The 15,000-nt window shown below is 41.7% G+C and overlaps 1 protein-coding gene across 1 annotated transcript in view; it reads left to right on the top strand.

Moving 5' to 3' along the window:
- LOC124006919 (protocadherin Fat 3-like) overlaps positions 1 to 15,000 on the top strand; it is a 272,695-nt gene that overhangs the window by 11,325 nt on the left and 246,370 nt on the right. The window contains exons 8-13 of the mRNA XM_046317109.1: positions 207 to 464; positions 559 to 767; positions 1,645 to 1,868; positions 6,293 to 6,438; positions 10,951 to 11,088; positions 11,588 to 11,731. Of these exons, the coding sequence (XP_046173065.1) occupies positions 207 to 464; positions 559 to 767; positions 1,645 to 1,868; positions 6,293 to 6,438; positions 10,951 to 11,088; positions 11,588 to 11,731 (1,119 nt within the window). The remainder of the gene's footprint in view (positions 1 to 206; positions 465 to 558; positions 768 to 1,644; positions 1,869 to 6,292; positions 6,439 to 10,950; positions 11,089 to 11,587; positions 11,732 to 15,000) is intronic.

Raw genomic sequence — 15,000 nt, 5'->3', positions numbered from 1 at the left:
ACAATACCATAACAACACCATCACAATACCATAACAACACCATAACAGCACCATCAAAACACCATCACAATATAATCACAATATCATAACAACAAAGCCATTTTAATTACACAATGCTCCTATTTTATACCAATAGATCAGCTCGATGTAGTTCACTTTGGTATAACAGCAAGAAAAGTGGCACACGTTGTAACTTGATTTTCCAGGTGAGATTTGATAAACAGCTCTACCAGGTGAGACTGAGTGAGATTGCGCCGCCTGGCACCATCATAGTGGAGGTGCGGATCACCCCAGGCCCTCCCAACGTCAACTACAGCTTCAGCCCCTTCTCTGCCTCACCGTACTTCCTCATCAACCCTCTGACCGGGGTCATCACTACGACAACCCCTCTGACCAGCCTATCGCAGGACGTCGTGGAGCTGGAGGTGTTGGAACAGGGCAGTAAACTCAGAACCAGGGTCCAGGTGATTTTAATGTGTTTTTGGTTCTGATTTGTAATATGTTGTTGTTGTTGTTGTCGTCTTTGTTGACAAACAAATCTGATCATCGTTAACTCAGGTCACCATAGAGGACGCTAACGGCAACACGCCCACGTTCGCCAGGCCGGCGTACGACGTGTCAATCGAAGAGACCATGCCGGTCGGCACGGTGATCTTGGTGGTGTCGGCGGTGGACGATGATAAAGGGGAGAACGGGTGTATCACCCACAGCATTGCTGGACTTCAGGCGCTACCCTTCACCATAGATCAGGACTCAGGAGAGGTACAGTTGGGGCTGGTTGATCCTCACTGTGTCATACAGTACATGCTGCAATGATTGACAAACATATCTTATTTGATCTTATCACCTTTCCTCCTGTCCTGTCATCTTCTCTTCTCTTCTCCCCTCCTCTCCTCTACTGTCATCTTCTCTTCTCCCCTCCTCTCCTCTACTGTCATCTTCTCTTCTCCCCTCCTCTTCTCTACTGTCATCTTCTCTTCTCCCCTCCTCTTCTCTACTGTCATCTTCTCTTCTCCCCTCCTCTCCTCTACTGTCATCTTCTCTTCTCCCCTCCTCTTCTCTACTGTCATCTTCTCTTCTATTCTCCCCTCCTCTTCTCTACTGTCATCTTCTCTTCTCCCCTCCTCTTCTCTACTGTCATCTTCTCTTCTATTCTCCCCTCCTCTTCTCTACTGTCATCTTCTCTTCTCCCCTCCTCTTCTCTACTGTCATCTTCTCTTCTCCCCTCCTCTTCTCTACTGTCATCTTCTCTTCTCCCCTCCTCTTCTCTACTGTCATCTTCTCTTCTCCCCTCCTCTTCTCTACTGTCATCTTCTCTTCTCTTCTCTTCTCCCCTCCTCTCCTCTACTGTCATCTTCTCTTCTCCCCTCCTCTTCTCTATTGTCATCTTCTCTTCTCCCCTCCTCTTCTCTACTGTCATCTACTCTTCTCCCCTCCCCTCCCTCTCTTCTCTTCTCTTCTCTTCTCTTCTCTTCTCTTCTCTTCTCTTCACTCTCCTCTTTCCTCCCCTCACTCTCCTCTCCTCTCCTTTCCTTTCCTCTCCTCTCCTCTCCTCTCCTCTCCTCTCCTCTCCTCTCCTCTCCTCTCCTCTCCTCTCCTCTCCTCTCCTCTCCTCTCCTCTCCTCTCATCTTCTCTCAGCTGAGGACCACTAGAGAGCTGGACTACGAGACGTCATCTGATCTCTACACGTTCTCCGTCCGGGCCTCAGACTGGGGTTCTCCGTACCGGCGGGAGAACGAGGTCAACGTGACAGTGCGCCTCATCAACGTAAATGACAACAGACCTTTGTTTGAGAGGGTTGGCTGCCGAGGGATGATCGAACAGGACTTCCCTGTAGGCCAGAACATCGTCACCATGTCAGCTGTGGGTAGGTAACCCAGAGGCTAAATCATGTGTCCAACTCCAGTCCTCGAGGAATGAGTGTCTGTGGGTTTTCACGCCTCCCTTGTACTTGATTGATCATTGTCAATAACCACGTTCGACAGGGTGGGATCTTTTTGTATCAGTAAAATAAATTATGCGAGAAATGGTGGAGGAAATGCCTTTATGCGCAAATATTGTCATATCATAGGAAAACTTGGGAGTCACGCGATGATATGTTGTGTGGATGTCTCAGTATGACTCGGGGAAACCATGCAGTTTATTAGGTTACAGATTAAATTAATGATGATGAACTTCACGGGGGGGGAGGACAAGTCTGTTTGGTGGAAACACTGGGGGAAACTAGTCAGTTTGGTGGAAACACTGGGGGAAACTAGTCAGTTTGGTGGAAACACTGGGGAAACTAGTCAGTTTGGTGGAAACACTGGGGGAAACTAGTCAGTTTGGTGGAAACAATGGGGGAAACTAGTCAGTTTGGTGGAAACAATGGGGGAAACTAGTCAGTTTGGTGGAAACACTGGGGGAAACTACTCAGTTTGGTGGAAACACTGGGGGAAACTACTCAGTTTGGTGGAAACACTGGGGGAATCTAGTCAATTTGGTGGAAACACTGGGGGAAACTAGTCAGTTTGGTGGAAACACTGGGGGAAACTAGTCAGTTTGGTGGAAACACTGGGGGAAACAAGTCAGTTTGGTGGAAACACTGGGGGAAACTAGTCAGTTTGGTGGAAACACTGGGGGGAAACTAGTCAGTTTGGGGGAAACTAGTCAGTTTGGTGGAAACACCACTGGTCGGAAAATGCTCAAATATTAGAATGTTCGCATGACAATCTGTTGCCAATTGGATGAAATCCAAAACTAACTAGTTAGTGACTCTCCACACCAGTAGAAATCCATTTTCTGGACCTGAAAAAAAATATTTTTTGGTCTATGTTTTGTTTCAGAGCTGGGTTTTATTTGAATGTTACATCCACCAGCATGGCATTGTTGATTAATTAGTTCATTATTAATCAGAAACAGCTGCACAGTTCTTCCTCTTCGCGAGTCCGTAATTTCCCATCTCCCACTTGGATCGCAGCACAACCAACCTATGGATCAAATAGGGGTTTAGTATAAATATAGTATAATAGTATAAATATAGTATAATAGTATAAATATAGTATAATGGTATAAATATAGTATAATGGTATAAATATAGTATAATGGTATAAATATAGTATAATGGTATAAATATAGTATAATAGTATAAATATAGTATAATGGTATAAATATAGTATAATGGTATAAATATAGTATAATGGTATAAATATAGTATAATGGTATAAATATAGTATAATGGTATAAATATAGTATAATGGTATAAATATAGTATAATGGTATAAATATAGTATAATAGTATAAATATAGTATAATGGTATAAATATAGTATAATGGTATAAATATAGTATAATGGTATAAATATAGTATAATGATATAAATATAGTATAATAGTATAAATATAGTATAATGGTATAAATATAGTATAATAGTATAAATATAGTATAATGGTATAAATATAGTATAATGGTATAAATATAGTATAATGGTATAAATATAGTATAATGGTATAAATATAGTATAATGGTATAAATATAGTATAATAGTATAAATATAGTATAATGGTATAAATATAGTATAATGGTATAAATATAGTATAATGGTATAAATATAGTATAATGGTATAAATATAGTATAATGGTATAAATATAGTATAATGGTTTAAATATAGTATAATGGTATAAATATAGTATAATAGTATAATAGTATAATAAATAGTAGGTTTTTACCAGCACATTGGATAATTTGTATAAACAGTGCATTCGGAAAGTATTCAGACCCTTTGACTTTCTCCACATTTTTTTTACGTTACAGACTTACTCTAAAATTTATTAAATAGATTTTTTTTCCCTCATCAGTCTACACGCAATGCCAATTTATTAAAAAAAATAAAACTGAAATATTACATTTACATAAGTTTTCAGACCCTTTCCTCAGTACTTTGTTGAAGCATCTTTGGCAGCGATTACAGCCTTGAGTATTGTTGGATATGATGCTACAAGCTTGGCACACCTGTATTTGGGGAGTTTCTCCCATTCTTCTCTGCAGATCCTCTCAAGCTCTGTCATGTTGGATGGGGAGCTTCGCTGCACAGCTATTTTCAGGTCTCTCCAGAGATGTTTGATCGGGTTCAAGTGCAGGCTCTGGTTGGGCCACTCGAGGACATTCAGAGACTTAAGAGTCCCGAAGTCACTCCTGCGTTGTCTTGGCTGTGTGCTTAGGGTCATTGTCCTGTTGGGAGGTGAACCTTCGCCCCAGTCTGAGGCCCTGAGTGCTCTGGAGCAGGTTTTCATCAAGGATCTCTCTGTACTTTGCTCTGTTCATCTGTTGCCCCGATCCTGACTAGTCTCCCAGTCCCTGCCGCTGAAAAACATCCCCACAGCATGATGCTGCCACCACCATGCATCACCGTAGGTATGGTATTGGCATGGTGAAAGGCGGAGCCTGGTTTCCTCCAGACGTGACACTTGGCATTCAGGCCAAAGAGTCCAATCTAAGGTTATATCAGACCAGAGAATATTGTTTCTCATGGTCTGAGAGTCTTTAGGTGCCTTTTGGCAAACTCCAAGTGGGTTGTCATGTGTCTTTTACTGAGGAGAGGCTTCCTTCTGGCCACTCTACCATAAAGACCTGATTGGTAGAGTGCTGCAGAGATGGTTATCCTTCTAGAAGGCTCTGTTCTTAAGCGACTTGCCTAGTTAAATAAACGACTGCAAGGTCGAATCCCTGAGCTGACAAGGTACAAATCTGTCGTTCTGCCCCTGAACAAGGCAGTTAACTCACTGTTCCTAGGCCGTTACTGTAAATAAGAATTTGTTCTTAAGTGACTTGCCTAGTTAAATATATGTTACATTAAAAAAAAAAAATAATAATATGCTGAACTCTTGTTGGCTGCTTTTCTTTCACTCTGCGTCCAAATCATCCCAAACCATCTCAATTGGGTTGACGTTGGTTGATTGTAGAGGCCGGGTCATCTGATGCACTCCATCACTCTCCTTCTTGGTCAAATAGCCCTTACACAGCCTGGAGGTGTGTTGGGTTATTGTCCTGTTGAAAAACAAATGATAGTCCCACTAAGCCCAAACTAGGTGTGATGGTGTATCGCTGCAGAATGCTGTGGTAGCCATGCTGGTTAAGTGTGCCTTGAATTCTAAATAAATCATAGAGAGCGTCACCAGCAAAGCACCGCCACACCATCACACCTCCTCCTCCATGCTTCACGGTGGGAACTACACATGCGGAGATCATCCGTTCACCTGGTCTGCGTCTCACAAAGTCACGGCGGTTGGAACCAAAAATATCCAATTTGGACTCATCTGACCAAAGGACAGAATTCCACCAGTCTAATGTCCATTACTTGTGTTTCTTGGCCCAATCAAGTCTCTTCTTCTTATTGGTGTCCTTTAGTAGTGGGTTCTTTGCAGCAATTCGACCATGATGGTCTGATTCATGCAGTCTCTTCTGAACAGTTGATGTTGAGATGTGTCTGTTCCTTGAACACTGTGAAGCATTTGTTTGGGCTGCAATTTCTGAGTCTGGTAACTCTAATGAACTTATCCTCTGCAGCAGAGGTAACTCTGGGTCTTCCTTTCCTGTGGCGAGAGCCAGTTTCATCATAGCGCTTGATGGTTTTCAAAGTTCTTGAAATGTTCCATATTGACTGACATTAATGTCTTAAAGTAATGATGGACTGTCATTTCTCTTTGCTTATTTGAGATGTTCTTGACAAAATATTTTTTAATTTGACCTTTATTTAACGAGGCAAGTCAGTTAAGAAGACATTCTTATTTACAACGACGGCCTATTTGACCTTGTCACCTCGGGGGATTCAATCCAGCAACCTTTCGGTTACTGGCCCAACGCTCTAACCACTAGGCTACCTGCCGCCTCTACACTCTAACCACTAGGCTACCTGCCTCCTCTACACTCTAACCACTAGGCTACCTGCCGCCTCTACACTCTAACCACTAGGCTACCTGCCTCCTCTACACTCTAACCACTAGGCTACCTGCCGCCTCTACACTCTAACCACTAAGCTACCTGCAGCCTCTACACTCTAACCACTAGGCTACCTGCCGCCCCTACACTCTAACCACTAGACTACCTGCCGCCTCTACACTCTAACCACTAGGCTACCTGCCGCCTCTACACTCTAACCACTAGGCTACCTGCCGCCTCTACACTCTAACCACTAGGCTACCTGCCGCCTCTACACTCTAACCACTAGGCTACCTGCCGCCTCTACACTCTAACCACTAGGCTACCTGCCTGCTTAACCCTGTGCTCCTCAACCTGTATTGTTTTGTATTGCAGACATAGACGACCTGGGGCTGGTTAAGTACAGGATCCTGTCAGGTAATGACCTGGACTACTTCAACCTTAACCCAGATTCTGGTGCCCTGGCCTTGAGGAGGTCCCTGGCCTCCGCTAACCTCAAGACGGTTGTCTTCAACCTCAAGGTATCCCTATGTACCCCCAGGTCTTCCCTATGCCGCCCTATGTATCCCATATGCACCCCTATACAGCTTATGTAGCCCTATGTATCCCTATTCAGTCCCTATACAGCCCTATGTAACCCTATGTATTCCTATGTATATCTTATGCTTGCCAAGTTAAATGAAGGTTCAATAAAAAATTAAACAATCCCCTAATCCCCTATGTATCCCCTATGTATCCCCTATGCAGCCCCTATGCATCCCCTATGTATCCCCTATGTATCCCCTATGCAGCCCCCATGTATCCCCTATGTATCCCCTATGTATCCCCTATGCAGCCCCCATGTATCCCCTATGTATCCCCTATGTATCCCCTATGTATCCCCTATGTGTCCCCTATGTATCCCCTATGCAGCCCCCGTGTATCCCCTATGTATCCCCTATGTATCCCCTATGTATCCCATATGCAGCCCCTATGCAGCCCCTATGTTGTCCTTATGTATCCCCTATGTATCCCCTATGTATCCCTATGTATCCCCTATGCAGCCCCTATGTTGTCCTTATGTATCCCCTATGTATCCCCTATCTATTCCCTATGTATCCCCTATGTATCCCCTATGCAGCCCCTATGTTGTCCCTATGTATCCCCTATGTTTTACCTATGTATCCCCTATGCAGCCCTTATGTTTTCCCTATGTTTTCCCTATGTATCCCTATGTATCCCCTATGCAGCCCCTATGTATCCCCTATGTATCCCTATGTATTGCTATGTATCCCTATGTATCCCTATGTATCCCTTATGTATCCCCTATGTATCCCCTATGTATATCTTATGTATCCCCTATGTATCCCCTATCTATTCCCTATGTATCCCCTATGTATCCCCTATGCAGCCCCTATGTTGTCACTATGCAGCCCCTATGTTTTCCCTATGTATCCCCTATGTATCCCCTATGTTTTCCCTATGTATCCCCTATATATCCCCAATGTAGCCCCTATGCTGCCCTTATGTATCCCCTATGTATTCCCTATGTATCCCTATGTTTTCCCTATGTATCCCCTATGCAGCCCCTATGTATCCCCTATGTATCCCCTATGTTTTCCCTATGTATCCCCTATGCAGCCCCTATGTATCCCCTATGTATCCCCTATGTTTTCCCTATGTATCCCCTATGTATCCCCTATGCAGCCCCTATGCTGCCCCTATGCTGCCCTTATGTATCCCCTATGTATCCCCTATACACCACTACACATACACCACTACACATACACCACTACACATACACCACTACACATACACCACTACACATACACCACTACACATACACCACAACACACCACTACACATACACCACTACACGTACAGTACAATACATACACCACTACACATACACCACTACACCTACACCACACCACATACACCACAACACATACACCACTACACATACACCACTACACATACACCACTACACGTACACCACTACACGTACAGTACAATACATACACCACTACACATACACCACTACACGTACACCACAACACATACAGTACAATACATACACCACTACACCTACACCACACCACATACACCACAACACATACAACACATACACCACAATACATACACCACAATACATACACCACAACACATACACCACAATACATACACCACAACACATACAGTACAATGCATACACCACAACACATACAGTACAATACATACACCACAATACATACACCACCAGATTACAGATGACCCTACACTACAAATTACATTACACTACAGATCACAGTATTATATTACTAAGAACAATGTTTGGGGTGTGTAGAGTGTTTGTGTTCGTTGTATGTGTAGAGAGTGTGTGTGTCTTCTCTTTTCTTCACATATAGTATTGATGGATCCCTGGATCCATATGTCTCCCTATGTCTCCCTGTGTCTCCCTGTGTTTTCCTTATGTCTCCCTGTGTTTTCCTTATGTCTCCCTGTGTTTCCCTGTGTGTCCCTTTGCTTCCCTATGTCTCCCTGTGTTTTCCTGTGTCTCCCTGTGTCTCCCTGTGTGTCCCTGTGTCTCCCTGTGTGTCCCTGTGTATACCTATGTCTCCCTATGTCTCCCTATGTCTCCCTGTGTCTCCCTGTGTCTGCCTGTGTGTCCCTATGTCTCCCTGTGTATCCCTATGTCTCTCTATGTCTCCCTGTGTTTTCATGTGTATCCCTGTGTCTCCCTGTGTCTCCCTGTGTGTCCCTATGTCTCCCTGTGTGTCCCTATGTCTCCCTGTGTGTCCCTATGTCTCCCTGTGTGTCCCTATGTCTCCCTGTGTCTCCTTATGTCTCCCTGTATGTCCCTATGTCTCCCTGTGTCTCCTTATGTCTCCCTGTGTCTCCCTGTGTCTTCCTGTGTCACCCTATGTCACCCTGTGTCTCCCTTTGTCTCCCTATGTCTCCCTGTGTTTTCCTGTGTATCCCTATGTCTCCCTGTGTCTCCCTGTGTCTGCCTGTGTGTCCCTATGTCTCCCTATGTCTCCCTGTGTTTTCCTGTGTCTCCCTATGTCTCCCTGTGTCTCCCTGTGTCTGCCTGTGTGTCCCTATGTCTCCCTGTGTATCCCTATGTCTCTCTATGTCTCCCTGTGTTTTCATGTGTATCCCTGTGTCTCCCTGTGTCTCCCTGTGTGTCCCTATGTCTCCCTGTGTGTCCCTATGTCTCCCTGTGTGTCCCTATGTCTCCCTGTGTGTCCCTATGTCTCCCTGTGTCTCCTTATGTCTCCCTGTATGTCCCTATGTCTCCCTGTGTCTCCTTATGTCTCCCTGTGTCTCCCTGTGTCTTCCTGTGTCACCCTATGTCACCCTGTGTCTCCCTTTGTCTCCCTATGTCTCCCTGTGTTTTCCTGTGTATCCCTATGTCTCCCTGTGTTTTCCTGTGTCTCCCTGTGTTTTCCTGTGTCTCCCTTTGTCTCCCTGTGTGTCCCTATGTCTCCCTGTGTCTCCCTGTGTTTTCCTGTGTCTCCCTGTGTCTTCCTGTGTGTCCCTATGTCTCCCTGTGTCTCCCTGTGTCTCCCTGTGTGTCCCTGTGTCTCCATGTGTCTCCCTGTGTCTCCCTGTGTTTTCCTGTGTCTCCCTATGTCTCCCTGTGTATCCCTATGTCTCCCTGTGTCTCCCTGTGTCTCCCTGTGTGTCCCTGTGTCTCCCTGTGTCTCCCTATGTCTCCCTGTGTGTCCCTGTGTCTCCCTGTGTCTCCCTGTGTCTCCCTGTGTTTTCCTGTGTCTCCCTGTGTCTCCCTGTGTCTCCCTGTGTGTCCCTGTGTGTCCCTGTGTCTCCCTGTGTCTCTCTGTGTCTCCCTATGAATTCCTGTTTCTCCCTGTGTGTCCCTTTGCCTCCCTATGCCTCCCTATGTCTCCCTGTGTGTCCCTATGTCTCCCTGTGTCTCTCTGGGTCTCCCTATGAATTCCTATGTCTCTCCTTATAATAGTGCACTACACATAACAGTGTTCCATTTGGTACACAGTATTATTATTATTAATGTTATTATTAATATTATTATTAATATTAATGTTATTATTATTATTATTATTATTAATATTAATGTTATTATTATTAATGTTATTATTAATATTAATGTTATTATTATTATTAATGTTATTATTATTATTAATGTTATTATTATTATTAATGTTATTATTATTATTGATTGTATTATTATTACTATTAGTATTAATGTTATTATTATTAATGTTATTATTAGTATTAATGTTATTATTATTATTGATTGTATTATTATTACTATTAGTATTAATGTTATTATTATTAATGTTATTATTAGTATTAATGTTATTATTATTACTATTAGTATTAATGTTATTATTATTTATAATTGTATTATTATTACTATTAGTATTAATGTTATTATTATTACTATTAGTAACATTAATGTTATTATTATTATTGATTGTATTATTATTACTATTAGTATTAATGTTATTATTATTAATGTTATTATTAGTATTAATGTTATTATTACTACTATTAGTATTAATGTTATTATTATTAATAATTATTATTATTACTATTAGTATTAATGTTATTATTATTATTACTATTAGTATTAATGTTATTATTATTATTACTATTAGTATTAATGTTATTATTATTACTATTAGTATTAATGTTATTATTATTATTACTATTAGTATTAATGTTATTATTATTATTACTATTAGTATTAATGTTATTATTATTACTATTAGTATTAATGTTATTATTATTACTATTAGTATTAATGTTATTATTATTACTATTAGTATTAATGTTATTATTATTACTATTAGTATTAATGTTATTATTATTACTATTAGTATTAATGTTATTATTATTATTATTAGTATTAATGTTATTATTATTACTATTATTAATTTTATTGTTATTTTTAATATTATTATTATTGTTCATATTGTTATTAATTTGATTATTAATAGTGTTATTATTTTTATATTATTATCATTCTTCTTCGTATTACTATTATTACTATTATTATTCCTCTGAAGGTGGAGGCGACGGACGGAGAGCTGTTCTCGGAGCCGACCTACGTCAACGTGACGGTGGTCCGGGGTGGGATGCCGTCTCGTAGTGTCTCCTGCAGAGAGACAGGAGTGGCCCAGAGCCTGGCAGAGCTGGTACTACAGGTGCCAACAATATCATGATCAATATCATTATCAATATCCGTATCTCAGGTGCACTTACTTTCGATGTGCCCTTGAGCAAGGCACTTAACCCCTAAACTGCTCATTGGGCGCAGCATTTGTAATGGAATTAAGAACATGCCGTAAACTTACACCACAGCTAGTTTGAAATGTCGCCAAGGAGATCATTTTGTATAGCTCAAGCTGTTGTTGGTACATCGTCATGTGTGTTTGCGAGCAGAGGATCCCTAGTTCGGACAGGGACAGTGAGGAAGCTATAAGGTTAGCAAAACAGCGACATTGGGCTCACACTGTTCCAGCCTCTCTGTTCCAACCCCTCTGTTCCACCCCCTCTGTTCCAGCCCCTCTGTTCCAGCCCCTCTGTTCCAACCCCTCTGTTCCTGCCCCTCTGTTCCAACCCCTCTTTTCCAACCCCTCTGTTGGGATTAAAGCAGAGCAAAGAAAATAGATCTGTAAAGTCTTCTTCTTCTTCTTCCTCCAGAAGGCTACGGCGCTGCGGAGACCCAGGGTGGATGAGGGGTACACAGACCTGTTCTCAGCCAACAGACTGACGCCTCAGTTTGAGTCGTTCCCCTCCAGTATCGTGGTCAGGGAGGATCTGGCCAAGGGGGCGAGTGTCTTTCAGGTGAGGGATGTGGAATTCCACATTGTGATGTAGTGTTCATGGTAAATGAGTTACATGTATTGGGAAGTATCCAGAGTAGGGTTGGGTGGTGTCCATCATAGCGTCCTTCTCTCATCCCGGGATTTACAGTATTACCTTGTAATACCTTGCTCAGTACACAAGGGGGCGCCAGAAAAAGAAAAAAGGCCCATTGGGCGTCTAAAACCAGAAAATAAATCATTAGCAAAAGACAGGCAGTCCGGCTCATAAAGTTATACATATATAGGTAGGAGATACCTACAGTTGAAGTCCTGAGTTTACATCCACTCAGGTTGGAGTCATTAAAACTATAACCTCCAACCTAACTATAGTTTTGGCAAGTCGGTTAGGACATCTACTTTGTGCGTGACACAAGTACTTTTTCCAACTATTGTTAACTTCTTGCGTCGAGCCAACCCGGATCCGGGATCATGACTACAGCCTCAAGCCCATTACCATAACGCAACGTTAACTATTCATGAAAATCGCAAATGGAATGAAATCAATATGCTAGATCTCAAACTTAGCCTTTTGTTAACAACACTGTCATCTCAGATTTTCAAAAATATGCTTCTCAACCATAGCAAACTAGCATTTAGCATTTAGCGTTAGCATTTAGCATTAGCATTTAGCGTTAGCATTAGCAGGCAACATTTTCACAAAAACCAGCAAAAACATTCAATAAATCATTTACCTTTGAAGAACTTCGGATGTTTTCAATGAGGAGACTCTCAGTTAGATAGCAAATGTTCAGTTTTCCTGAAAGATGATTTGTGCTGGAGAAATCGGTCCGTTTTCAGCATAATGTTTGGCTACCAAAAAAAACGAAAATTCATTCATCCAAACGCCAAACTTTCTTCTGTAACGGCGTTCATTTGTTGAAGGAGAGTCGGACCAAAATGCAGCGTGGTGGTTACTCATGTTCTTTAATGAAAAAATAGCGATACATGAAATAACTAAATAAATACAAAACAACAAACGGAACGTGTAAACCTAATTACAGCCTATCTGGTGAACACTACACAGAAACAGGAACAATCACCCACAAAATACTCAGTGAAACCCAGGCTACCTAAATATGGTTCCCAATCAGAGACAACGAGAATCACCTGACTCTGATTGAGAACCGCCTCAGGCAGCCAAGCCTATACTAGACACACCCCTAATCAACCACAATCCCAATGTCTACAAAACCCCAATACGACAACACAATAACCCCATGTCACACCCTGGCCTGACCAAATAATAAAGAAGACACAATATACTAAGACCAAGGCGTGACATCTTCCACATTAACTCCATAATATCGACTGAAACATGGCAAACGTTGTTTAGAATCAATCCTCAAGGAGTTTTTCACATATCTCTTCATGATATATCATTCCTGGAAGTCTCCTCTCTGTCTCAATCACATGGATGAATGTGAGCAGCTGAAGATTTCAACAAAGGACACCGGGCGGACCCCTGGTAAATGTAGTCTCTTATGGCCAATCTTCCAATGATATGCCTACAAATACGTCACAATGCTGCAGACAACTTGGAGAAACGATAGAAAGGGCAGGGTAATTCGTGGCGCTTTCACAGCCATATAAGGAGACAATGACAAACAGAGTGTCAAACATTTGGCTCACTTCCTGTTTGAAGTTTCATCTTGGTTTCGCCTGTAGCATCAGTTCTGGGGCACGCACAGATAATATCTTTGCAGTTTTGGAAACGTCAGAGTGTTTTCTTTCCAAAACTGCCAATTATATGCATAGTCGAGCATCTTTTCGTGACAAAATATTGCGCTTAAAACGGACACGTTTTTAAAAATTCAATAATGACATAGCGCCCCCATAGATTGAAGAGGTTAACAGACTGATTATTATCACAATTCCAGTGGGTCAGAAGTTTACACACACTAAGTTGACTGTGCCTTTAAACAGCTTGGAAAATTCCAGAAAATTATCTCATTGGCTTTAGAAGCTGCTGTTGGCTAATTGACATAATTTGAGTCAATTGGAGGCTTACCTGTGGATGTATTTCAAGGCCTACCTTCACACTCCTCTTTGCTTGACATCATGGGAAATCAAAAGACCTCAGAAAACAATTGTTGACCTCCACAAGTCTGGTTCAATCAGAAAACAATTGTTGACCTCCACAAGTCTGGTTCAATCAGAAAACAATTGTAGACCTCCACAAGTCTGGTTCAATCAGAAAACAATTGTTGACCTCCACAAGTCTGGTTCAATCAGAAAACAATTGTAGACCTCCACAAGTCTGGTTCAATCAGAAAACAATTGTTGACCTCCACAAGTCTGGTTCAATCAGAAAACAATTGTAGACCTCCACAAGTCTGGTTCAATCAGAAAACAATTGTTGACCTCCACAAGTCTGGTTCAATCAGAAAACAATTGTTGACCTCCACAAGTCTGGTTCAATCAGAAGACAATTGTCGACCTCCACAAGTCTGGTTCAATCAGAAAACAATTGTTGACCTCCACAAGTCTGGTTCAATCAGAAAACAATTGTTGACCTCCACAAATCTGGTTCAATCAGAAAATCATTGTTGACCTCCACAAGTCTGGTTACATTTACATTTTACATTTAAGTCATTTAGCAGACGCTCTTATCCAGAGCGACTATCATTTACACCTCTGATATCTCTACGACTACCATTACCACTGATATCTCTACGACTACCATTACCACTAGTATCATTTACACCTCTGATATCTCTACGACTACCATTACCACTGATATCTCTATGACTACCATTACCACTAGTATCATTTACACCTCTGATATCTCTACGACTACCATTACCACTGATATCTCTATGACTACCATTACCACTGATATCTCTATGACTACCATTACCACCGATATCTCTACGACTACCATTACCACTAGTATCAGTTACACCTCCGATATCTCTACGACTACCATTACCACTAGTATCATTTACACCTCCGATATCTCTACGACTACCATTACCACTAGTATCATTCACACCTCCGATATCTCTATGACTACCATTACCACTGATATCTCTACGACTACCATTATCACGGATATCTCTACGACTACCATTACCACTGATATCTCTACGACTACCATTACCACTGATATCTCTATGACTACCATTACCACTAGTATCATTTACACCTCTGATATCTCTACGACTACCATTACCACTAGTATAATTTACACCTCCTATATCTCTATGACTACCATTACCACTGATATCTCTATGACTACCATTACCACTA

The sequence above is a fragment of the Oncorhynchus gorbuscha genome, linkage group LG20 (assembly GCF_021184085.1).
Source record: "Oncorhynchus gorbuscha isolate QuinsamMale2020 ecotype Even-year linkage group LG20, OgorEven_v1.0, whole genome shotgun sequence".
NCBI classification, from domain to species: domain Eukaryota; kingdom Metazoa; phylum Chordata; class Actinopteri; order Salmoniformes; family Salmonidae; genus Oncorhynchus; species Oncorhynchus gorbuscha.
This window is presented reverse-complemented; position numbering and strand designations above follow the sequence as displayed.